Source organism: Salvia miltiorrhiza, chromosome 5, assembly GCF_028751815.1.
Source record: "Salvia miltiorrhiza cultivar Shanhuang (shh) chromosome 5, IMPLAD_Smil_shh, whole genome shotgun sequence".
Taxonomy (NCBI): domain Eukaryota; kingdom Viridiplantae; phylum Streptophyta; class Magnoliopsida; order Lamiales; family Lamiaceae; genus Salvia; species Salvia miltiorrhiza.
The window spans coordinates 27,784,585-27,796,179 of record NC_080391.1 but is presented as its reverse complement, the minus strand read 5'-3'; the positions used below and the strand labels follow the sequence as shown (position 1 = coordinate 27,796,179).

Sequence of the window (11,595 nt, the reverse complement as noted above, 5' to 3'; positions counted from 1 at the left end):
TTCTTGTTTGATCTTTAGCTTCTTCCAAAACACAAGAATATTTATAAATAATAAACAAAAAAATGATACTATATTGTACAACAAAATTTAGAAAAAAATAAGATTAATATAAAAAATAAATCAAATATTTTTTAAAAATCAAATTTAATTATTTTAAAGAAATAAATGGTTAAATAACATTCATATGTGGAATTTGGAAATCTATTATGATCCATATGAAAAATTTATACTGCAATTTTTTTTATTTATATATCTTTTTAAAAGATTATAACAAATTATTCAAAATTTCATACTAAACATTTTTCTCACTTGAGAGCTTCGATGATATATGGGTGCATTAGCACTTTCTAAATTTTCAATAAGTGTCCTATGAATGTTTAGATTTTTGAAACATGGCCGTCAATGATATTTCCATCCAAGAGAAACAGTCCATCATGTTACTTTTTCACACATCCTATCGATTTCTCCACATCTTTCTTCCCCAATCCTCTCTGGTGGCTTATGGACACATCCCTTTTGATTTCTCTACATCTGCGACCAACAAATGTTGGTGATACGCGCTAAACGAATCAACCTTGACGCGCTAGAAATGATGCTGAAACAAATCCTAAAAATTGAATTTTCTGCAACTGATGCGCTGAGAATATCCCGAAAAGATGGTTTTTCTAAACCTAATTGAATTGATGCAAAAAACAACCATTAGAAACTGTGATTTCATATATATGTAGATATGTCAGCAGGAAAACAAATACACACTTAAACATGTGTTCTCAAATAATTATATATGGAGCAAAATAAGAAAGCAACAGATGGAGATTACCCGTATGAGCTAGGCTTTCTACTTTAGCTTTAGCATAAAAAAATTCCCATAGCAAAAGAAGAGCACAACGCCTTTCAAGATTTGATCTCAAAAAGTTCTACACATGACATAGAAAAGTATGAGCAATCAAATAGTTTATTTCAATCTCCATCTAAGGTATGAAGGCAAGCTGAAAGAGAGAAGACGCAAGAAATATGTAATATATAAATCTTTGATTGTTTTATTTCAAAATTTTAAAGAGGAAAACAAATGCATAGCCTTTTCTATAAATTAAGCACCAACTAAGCAATAATCAATACAAAACAACAACATTTCTCTCTGTATAATAGTGGTTCTATGTGGTCTACAAACATAATTCATAAAAGGAGAAGCAACTCATCTCTAAAGTTGAAATCATTGAGCACTAAACAGATATCATTGAGAAACTAACAGATCTGCTCTAGGCTTTCTTGGTTGCTCAGCCTTTATTTCCATAAGAGCTCCTTTGCAAAAATATAGTCCATTGTCAAAGCATAAGCCAAATTTGAGAGTAACCCCATATTCTTCTCCTCATCCGCCTTCAAATCAATTTCTCACATATATAGTAGCATCAACTTCAAAAGAATAGGCTTTGAACTTTAGAAATTGAATCTTGGAAATAAATAATATCTACAAAGGCATAATGATTGATTATCTAAAAAGAATCATACCACTATAAACGTCTCAATGAATGATTTGATTAACATAGTGACATGAAACTACAAAGATATGTGGTTATATGTTATTGGCGATGTACACGAAACAATTTAATCTAGCATTTGTTGAAGAATTGATCTAAAAACTCCTCTAAAATTCACCAATATACACTCCTCTAAAATTCACCAATATACAGACATGCATAGCCCTATATTTAGCATAACTAAGAAATTAAAGGGAAAAAAAGAAAAAGGAAAAGGTGATGGTGGTTGCTGGGTTGTTGGGTGAGACAAAGGCAAGGGTGGTTATTCCGGCCGATAGTGACGGTTAAACTGCTCTTTTAGGCACTGGACTGTTACAGTGGTGGCGGCGAGGTTATGTGACTCGATAACGTGCTTGACAAAATTGGGTGGAGCGGCAACGCCAACGACGTCAAAAGTGTGAGGATATGAATACTTAAAACTACAAAATATTGTTCCTCAAAAAAAAAAAAAAAAAACACTACAAAATACTGCAGCTTCCAAAAAAAATACAAAATATTGAACAATCTTCAACAATTGATTCACACATCTTAAATCGTAGAAATTAACATTTACAATAAAAAAATTAGAAATCAGGGCTGAAAACTCAAATTTACCTGGGAAAATGTGTCTCTATGTGTCTCTATTTTCGATGGATAGAGCGTGAAATAGAGAAGACTTCCACTTCAATCCCCTGCATTTCCACTTCTGTAAAGATATAGAAATCATCACCTTAAAAAAAATTTAATTGTCCATAACATGAGAAATAAATTAAAATTTTCCAAGTTCTCACCAACAAATGTCGTCGCCGTAGATCGACTCGCCTGCTTGTCATTGCCGATGGTGAATTCTAAAAAAAATTATGCAAATTTATATTCATACATGCCTTTGTCGCCGGTGGGCTTGAGATCCACTACTTGTACATTGATTTGGGCTAATTAGAAGAAGAATCGAAGAATAGGGAGATGGGTTTAACTGTTTTGGAGAGAGGAACGATTTTCTTTTGTAGGAATGATGGGTTGGGTTATGAACAATTGAGAGAGGAAATTGCTGATGTTTTCCATCAGTTCTTCGATTGAACTCATCCCCATTGAAGTAATATTTAAGATTTATTGATGTATAGGATAGAGAACATAAATTCGTCGATTTTTGCAGAGAGAACGTTTTAGATTTGTGGAGAAAACCGTTTTTGGTGTATAAAGAGCAAGAGAAAGTTGGAGATTAAAGTGGAGAGAAACGTGGGAGAGAGAAGATATGGCGGTAAAATATTACCGTTAAACTGTTGTTTTATATAATATATAGATATATAGATTAACATAAATTCAACATATTAAAATGCCTGGAAAAATTAGATTGCCGTCTATGACTAATAGCATAAAGAAATAATAAAAATAAAAATATATGGTAATTATAAAGGTGCCACTTTTGAAATTTGAGCAACTAAAATATATTGCTGTGTCTAAAAAAGTAAAGAATATTGCTGAAGTCTAATTACATGTCTATGGACAAGTAACGACCGATTCAATTATCTCTATTCTCTATTGCATGGATGTTAAATCTCGTATCCATTCATCCCACATGTGATATAAAAAAAAGAAAAAAAAGAAAAAAGAGTTGTAATACAAAAATATGATGGAGAATCTTATATATCATAAATTCATAATGAGTACTAAGACATGTCCAAACTTAGACATTATCATGTTATTAGGGAAAGAACACGAATTCGCACGAGCTCAAAAGAAAGGGGAAAAAAGAAAGAGAAACATGAATTCTATCATCATCCAAGTGTAATTAAAAGAAAGGGTTAAGTATAAAAAAGACTCATTATTGTTTAATATGGTTATGAATGGACATAGAGATTAGAGAGTATAAATTAGAGTAAATAAATTCTCCATTCTAACATCTGTTAAATGACCGTTTATAAAATTTATTTTTCATTTTTTAATTTCTCAAGCAACGGAGTAGAAGTTTCAATTTTATGGCCGAAAAAGTAGTTCCCACGAATCCACAAAACTCTCAACTTCTTCAACTCACTAACTCCCATAGATCAAACTCACTAATTATACTCCCCTCGTCCCACTATAAGTGAGACTCTTTTTTTTTTTGGTAAATTTTTTACCATTTATACACATTTTTACTTTTTCACCTACACACAAAATGGTCTCATTTATAGTGGGATGGAGGGAGTAATTCCAAACACAAATGTAATGTCAGAAGATCCATTGGAAGTGAACGAATTGAGAGCATTAAAGAGAGCAGCTACGTCCCACTTCCGCCCTTCACAAGCTTCATCACCTCTTGCATTTCTATTTATAAATACGACCTAATCGATGTTAGATTGAGAGATTTATTTGCTCCAATTTATAAATAATAGAGACTACAAAATATAAAGTTAAAAACTTATTTGATCTTCATTATAAACGTTAGTACTTAATCATTAAGAATGCATTTACTTTGGTTGTAAAATGATCATTAAAAAATGATGGATAAAAAAATATCAGTTTTTTCTCATTTTATATCATATGTTACTAAAGATGAAAAGACGAGAAAATATTGGAATTAAAAGATTTTTCACGCCACTTCCCAAAGATAATATTATCCAACATTAAAAAGATAATGAATAAAAAGGAGCTGTCCGATAAAATATTTTTATCATGTCCAAAGAAAATTTTCTATCATAATAAATATTTAAAAATAATAAAAAAATAAAGAAAATATATATTTTTTCTTGTTTTCAATCAAAGTAAACAAATCTTAAATTTTCACTCTTTTAATTATCCCCAAAAGGAAGCCAATTTGAACTGTGATCTTCTTTTTAGTGGGAAACGTGAAGATTGTGATTTGCATACATGTCTTTTATCTTCTTAAATACTGAGGTCTTTAATTAATTAACTGTTGATCTTTATATGATCACAACTGTAATAAACAAAATACATTATAAAAAAAGATACGTCTTCAACAAGTTCCTAATTTCTATTTGAAGCATTTAAGAACAAATAGGTTGTCCCCGAGAAGACACCAAGCGGTGCGAACTTCTGTCTTTGAACAGTGTGGTCCAGAATTCAAACCTCACCGCTCCTCCTCCTCCAAAGTAAAAAAGAAGAACAAATAGGCTAATCCACTATTTACTAAGACGAATTGAAATTTTGTATCATTTGAGCTAATCTTACCTGATTCATATTCCAGTTAAAGGTAGAATTGGGGAAATCCTAGTAAAGAGGATAAAAATACTATCAACCATAAAAAGTAAATGCTCGAGCAAGAATTGATGTTGCAGTCATATATGCATTCGTACGTAGAAAGAAGAGGTGTGAAATATAGAGAAGAAGATGAAGCAGGAATGAGAAGAGGGCATCAAATAGCCAAGGACGAGCTTGCTTAGTGAAACCAAACAAAACATCCAAAAATATAGTATAGTATTGGATGGCATAGGCAAGTCATTCTTGGCTAACCAAATAACCTCCTACCTATTCATGCTACACCTCTCTCTTGTAACAACGTGGGATGATGCCCATAACATAGGATAGGAGTATTGTCGTATTTATAGTAAGTAGCTTGTGGGCATTGACATTCGGCCATGTGAAGGGAATCACATTCTTTTAATCGTGGATTCGCAACACTTTACTTGTGTTTATGTGTAGGTCAGTATCCCCAAGAATGCTCTTTTTTCTTCTTCTTATGAATGAACAAGGAAGGTGTTAACCACTCATTTTAGTAGTGAAGTGATTGAAAATTACAAACATCTTTCAAGTTAAGTTGGTGAGTTTCAGCACTGCTTTGATTAATTGGTATTTAGATTCCTAAGTTGTGTATGTGCGTGCGTCGTTGTCGGGAACTCCGATTAGATGAAAATAAGATAAGATAAAAAGGATGGTGTGGAATGTGTGTGAGTGTGACATTATCTGATTACTGAATTCAAATATTCTAATTCTAGTAAAGAACGTTATCTGGTCCTCTTCTTATTACAAGCAAATAAGATATTGACAACTCTGCTTCCGCCTCTATGACTCTGCCTATTGGCTTACAAAAGTGGCAGTATCGCTAGCTTATTAGAAAGCAATGGGATACCAAGCTTCTCTCTCTCTCTCTCTTCTATTAAATTTACATGTGCAGCCTACAACACATTGAAATATTTGATTTATTATTAGACAGGATGTTTTTTTCTTGTAACTGAAATGCCATTTGTTCGATGCCATCATTGAAATCTACCTACTTGATATACTATGTAGCTCATTCTTCTTGATTGAATTGTCACGGAAAATGTCCGAATTTAGTATTGGTTTTAGATACATCGCACATACAAACCAATATTCTTGCGCACACAAATAATCAATGGACACTGCAAATAATATGTTACAAAAAATCATCTACATAACAATAAAAAAAAATGGCGAAAAGTGAGATGGATGACTCATGCCAAGCAAATGTTGGATTTTTCACTGACAAAACTTGGTATAAGAAAATGAAACAGATAAGAAAACTACACAATTACTCATCGTCAACGCTTGCAATAAACAGGGAACACTGATTTGTGCATTCACAGCCAATTCTGTAAAATTCACTAGTAACAGGAAACAAATGACGAGATGAATATGTTGAGGGAATGAGACAACAGACACATAATCATCCCATTCCCACCTCATATCACCCAAATCATTCCAAAAAAAGAAAATCTAAAAGAGACCAAGGGAAGAGCAAAACTCTCTTTCAAGGCAGTAGTAGAAGCCTGACCGATCAGTCGGTGAAACAAATGCCATATCTTCCTTCACAGCTTTTCTACATGTAATTGACTACTAGGGAGGTTTAAATGCCAAAATCACAGCGCATCCATATTGATGCTTACTACATAGAGCTGCCAAAGCTTTTTAACGCCCTCTAAGTGGGCACAGATGATAAAACCAGAGCAAAAGGGGAGAGCAACAGAGGGATCTGGCTGCAAATTAAAAAAAAAACTATTTCCAAGAAACACCGTGCGGGCTTCACTGAGAAGAAGAAGCCTTCACATCTTTCTTAGTAGTTAGTATGATTTTCATTTTCTTTGGATGTTTTGCCTCAGTAAGGTAGTTCCTGCAACCAGCAAAAGATGGTTCTGGCAGGTTCGAGCTGGTGATGCTAGTAGCTTTAGTATCTTTGGCTAAAACGCCTTCAACAGAAGTTTCAATATCAGAAATCATCTGTTGAGATGTTTCCCTTGGAACCTCTGAACTACCAACAAGTCGCTCATTATCTCCAAGCTCTACGCTTGTAGATGGCAATACATGAGCTACTGCATCTTTTTGCTCCTCAAGATATGGGGGTTCTTTAATACAGTCCATCTCTCGACGAGTGTGTGGAGTCAAAACATTGATAGACCTGGTACTGTCATTGGGAATCTCAGATTCAAGGAAACAAGTGGCTGTCTCACTACTCTGTTTATCATCCTTGCCGAGGATTGGAACAGGAGGCCGTAATGTCTCATTAGCACGTGTAGCAGCATCAATAGCAGTATCAGTTTTACTGAAAGCAGGTCGAACCAGCTTTTTGCGTCTTGAAGTTGCACTAGTGGAACTTTTGACCTCTTCACTAGCAACCAAGATCTTCTTTCTTTCACTACGACGCTTAAAATCCAAAGTCCGAGTCTCTTTAGGGATTTCATCTGTACTATCTGCAGTAGCTTGAGTTACATTATTCAGCCTTTTCATCTCCATTGTTGAGTACTCGGTTTCCATATGACACTGGGTTTTCCTTTCATGGACTCCACTTTCTCTTGATTGTCCAACAACTCTAGATTTCCCAGGCTTTCCTGGTGACAGATTATCATTCTGCTTCAACATCTCCATGACTTCATCAGCTGTAGCATCCATATAAGAGTCATGAAAATTAACATCATTGTCATTTTTCTCTTCACTAAACTGGGATGACTTAGTAGACAAACGAGTAAAAACACTTCGCCTGTTTAGGGTGGAGTTAGTTCCAGAACTTCTGTCGAGCTCCCTGAGATTCATATTTCTAGAGAATCTGAAATACTGATTCTCATAAATTGGCCAATTTGAATCTCGCAGACGAATACCCATGCCCAGATCTTGTGATTCGGAACAACTGGAATATTTGCTAGCCAACATGCCCATCCCATGTTGAGGAACATGCTTTCTTTGATTCTCCAATGCTTCAGGAAGATTTCCATTAAATGCAGAATCATGGTCTCTTGATTTGGAGTAATAAGCTAACAACCCTTTTTCACCTTCAAAGTTTGCAGGATCAGTGCAGGGTGGAGAAAGCTTTGAAGACAATGAACCTCTGTAATTAACAGGAATAGAGGTATTCAGATCCATGTCCATAGAAAAGTCCGGGTTTACAAAAGCATTGGAAGATTCTCGAAGCAAAGAACTTCGGAGGCCTGATGTGCTCGTCGCAAAACCATTATCTCCATATTCAAGTGTGGTATCTAGAGCTCTGGTAGAATTTTCAGATTCCATAGGGTACTGCTGCAACCTATTACTAGATAGAGGATAGAAGTTCCCCAAAGTATCATCATGCAGGTGGTTTTTTTGCATTGAGGTGGAATTCTGGTTAGCTTCCTTTGATGCAGAGCATCCATGAGAAAGGTTGGGGTGGTCAGGTGAGTAAGGGACAGTCCTTGTAATAGTTGCATCCTCAAAAATGGAGGGCGAGAGGTCAAAATTACGAGAGACGGTAAACTGAGAGAGCTGTTTCTCCGGAAACTTGCCAGAAATCGAAGATATATTTTGTTCAGGCTTGGAGAAACAAGGGTACTTCATTGACATGACAGGATTGGTATGTGTGTGATTAGCCTCTCTATTATCTACCCTCTCACTCTTTCCAAACCTTAAATTATCTAGTGTTTGCCTGTCTGCATCCACAACATATCCAGCATTCGTGGCCAGTGTAGGTGGAACTTTGTCAACCATATTTTCAGTTGATCTTCCTTCCAGAATTGGGTACTTCCTACCCTCAATAATCCTGTAATCACAATGCCATGGACGTAAAACAGTTTTAGAAGAGAAGCCTTCGCTAGAACAGGTTCCAAAATGAGGTTCATTCTCATCAATTTGAAACCTCCTGGCTGCAGTTGTTTTTCTTATTTTACGCAAATGGTTGGCAGGAGGATCAAAGGCACCAATAGTGTTACCATCAGAATCCAAATGATGTCTATTTTCCAATTTCCTCTCCATCAACCACTCATGATCCTTTACTATTTCTCTTTCTTGCCTACATAAATTCAGATCATGGTCACTAATAGCCACAGATTTAACCACATTAATATCACAGTCTCTTCTCACAAAATCATCTAACAAGAACCTATCGTCATCAATCACATGTTTGCTTTGAACCATGGAACTCCCATAATTATCACTTGCAAATGTCTGTTGGTGAGCATTGTGTATGTTATTATAGTCATCCCGCAATGTGCTCCTCTGCAAAGAAGTATAATAATCAGGAGCTCTAACGTCCAAAGGATCCAGAAAATGATCAGGGGATTGAGCAGGGTGTTGAATATTATTAGCTTGATCTTCATTTTCCTTTTGAAATGCTAAAAACCTCCCAGCATTGGCTAATGTTCTTACCTCATCTAAGGAATCTTTAGGAGAACCAGTGCAAAAGGCCCTTTGGTAACCATGACCATATAGAGCATTTCCTGCCAAACCCTTAGTTGCTAACCTGCCTTCTTTACCTATTCTTCTCCTTTTAGCCAGAAAATCATCGTGAGGAAAAGGATATACTTTACCTTCAGCATTGGCCCTATTATCAACCATGACATCATCTTCTTTCCCTCTAGTCAATGGGTTCACATGATCATCATAATCAGTAGGTACCATGTATCCTCTCTCACTTAACTCATGTCTGTCATCACCTACCAGTTTGCTGTCCTTAACAGATACTTCAACCATAGCTTCTGACCATCGCTGAGAGGGCATCTTACTTTTTATCTTTCTTGAACTGAACAAATAAAGAAGTCTGCGAACCTAGACAAAAAAATTAAAGGAAATTGAAACAATAACATTCAACTGCTTTGATCTCCTTAATAAGGTTAATATAACGTAGGATAGCTGCTTTTCAAACCTGATCTTTAGACAGACCGAGATTGAATTTCCTTGCTGAAAAATAATTCTCTATGATAGCATCTTGAAATTCTTTCTCAGAGATTGGATCACAATGCCATATTTGTCTAAAACGAACCTGGACAAAGAAACACAACGGTACTAACTGGAGGAAGAATAGAACATAGGCCAGGTACATCAAAATTCACTGGTTTACAGAAACTATTGTTTTTCACATCGAAGAAAGATTGACATCTACAATGAAAAGAAAACTTCAAAAATGACTTCCCCATACCTGTGCAGGAAAACGCTGCCCTGAATAACTAAATGCATGGGGAACAATGTCCACTGCGCCATCAGAGGATGCCTGATAAACTCCAAAGAGTTCTCTCTTTCTAGTTTCAAACATGAACAAAACCATTCCCTCTTTAACACATGTCACAAATTCAGCATGGGAAGATGGTAGTGCAAATATATTCCGTTGAAAGCACTCTTTCTTGGTCTGAATGTTTGACATAAAGATTGCACCAAATTCAGGAATATTTCCAGAAGCCCCTTTATCATGCTCAGGATAGTCCATTTCTCCACCTGCAAGTGTATTCCAAAAAAGGTCTCAAAGTTTTCTTTTAAGGAAAGTAAGTAAGTTGAAGAGTTAAGAAACCTACAGAGAAGATGAAAATCAACCAATATGAAGAAAAATGGCAAAGATCAAGTCTAGCAAAGATTTTTTCTAATGATTGCCACTATTAATGGATGAAATAGTAATCCATTGAATGGAATTTCAAGAAAAGTACATAAAACAAACATTGATAATCTTCCCAAGTTTAAGGCATCATATCCAACCTACTTGGCCGATTGACAGAATTTTTTGTGTTGTTTGACTTCACCAATTAGCAAAGAATCATAAACATGTGTTATCCTTATATAATTCCAACTAAAACCACCGATATAAACTCTCCTCGTGACACTTCACAAGCCATGACTCGAAACTTGTAGATAAAAGGAAACGAGAAATCACTGTGTTCCCCTTTGTGAACCACACCAATTATAGGGAATAAAGCAGCATAATACTACAGCAGCTATACAGTTGTGAACATCTTCATGTTTCCTCAAACTCCAAACAATAAATCTATCCTCTAAATCAAACAGGAACATCATTTATCACAGTTGTGCAGTAACGTAGCAAATTCATCATAACCACACACTATTAGGGAACATCAACCAATCGATACCACAAATTAAACTTCACCAACTTCATATCTGTGATAATGCAGATCGCAGTATGACAATTAAAACAGACTACCGAACAGCAGTTAACATCAACACAAGGGCAAAACGAGATGAATTAAAAACAATAACATCCAAAAACAAATTTAAAAAATCAGGAATTCCACAGCTGCTGCAATGCATATTGCGTAGATGATTAATAGAAAGATATTCTACATCAGAGAACAACAAGCATCACCACAACGCTTACTGAAGAGAGCTCTTCACTCTTTTAACCAAAAAATAAGAATAAAAAGTAATTGTACCAACTCGCTAGGGTTATTGAGATAGCGAAAAAACCGAGAAACAAAGGATTTCGTCAAAACTGTTCCTCTTTTTCAGCAAGTGGTGGCCAAATCGTCAATATTATCGTCGGCTGCAAATCCTTGTGTTTTTTTATAAACTTTTTCTTCTTTGAAATCAAGTTTTTAGCATACATAAATCAGAAGATTGCAACATTCAGAGTTAGAGTGAGCGGAAAGAAAAAGAGGCGATAAACTTGCATAGCGCAAATAGATTGATATCCTATATATATGTATAGGTTGGCGAGGATAGAAATACGAGAGTAGGACCCGTTTGGATAGCACTAATATTTTGAGAAAAATACTAGTAGTACTCGAATTCGAACAGTCGCAATTTGAAAAAGAACTTTGCACCTCGCAATGAACGGGAAATTTTTTTATATTTCTTATATTTATAAGTTGTCATTTACTAGAATTATAAATATAATAAAAATATTTTATTGTAAATATTTAAATAAATTTTTATAATCATT

General features: G+C 35.0%; 1 protein-coding gene and 1 long non-coding RNA gene across 4 annotated transcripts; both read right to left on the bottom strand.

Moving 5' to 3' along the window:
• Nucleotides 1–216: 216 nt before the first annotated feature.
• Nucleotides 217–2,799, bottom strand: LOC131026277 (uncharacterized). 2 transcript variants are annotated; one of them, XR_009102234.1, is made up of 5 exons: nucleotides 2,309–2,799; nucleotides 2,133–2,223; nucleotides 1,251–1,413; nucleotides 821–917; nucleotides 217–671 (listed from the first exon to the last, which is right to left on the bottom strand). It is a non-coding gene; the product is annotated as an uncharacterized LOC131026277 (long non-coding RNA). The 2 variants fall into 2 exon arrangements; XR_009102233.1 differs by lacking the exon at nucleotides 1,251–1,413 and having other exon boundaries at nucleotides 2,309–2,793.
• Nucleotides 2,800–6,026: 3,227 nt separating this feature from the next.
• On the bottom strand, nucleotides 6,027–11,382 carry LOC131026276 (uncharacterized). 2 transcript variants are annotated; one of them, XM_057956086.1, is made up of 4 exons: nucleotides 11,091–11,382; nucleotides 9,850–10,142; nucleotides 9,577–9,693; nucleotides 6,027–9,479 (listed from the first exon to the last, which is right to left on the bottom strand). In XM_057956086.1, exons 2-4 carry the CDS (start codon nucleotides 10,132–10,134, stop codon nucleotides 6,495–6,497), a joined length of 3,387 nt encoding a protein of 1,128 aa, XP_057812069.1. In that variant the 5' UTR covers nucleotides 10,135–10,142; nucleotides 11,091–11,382; the 3' UTR covers nucleotides 6,027–6,494. The 2 variants fall into 2 exon arrangements, with proteins under 2 accessions (XP_057812069.1, XP_057812068.1); XM_057956085.1 differs by having other exon boundaries at nucleotides 11,087–11,342.
• Nucleotides 11,383–11,595: the final 213 nt, after the last annotated feature.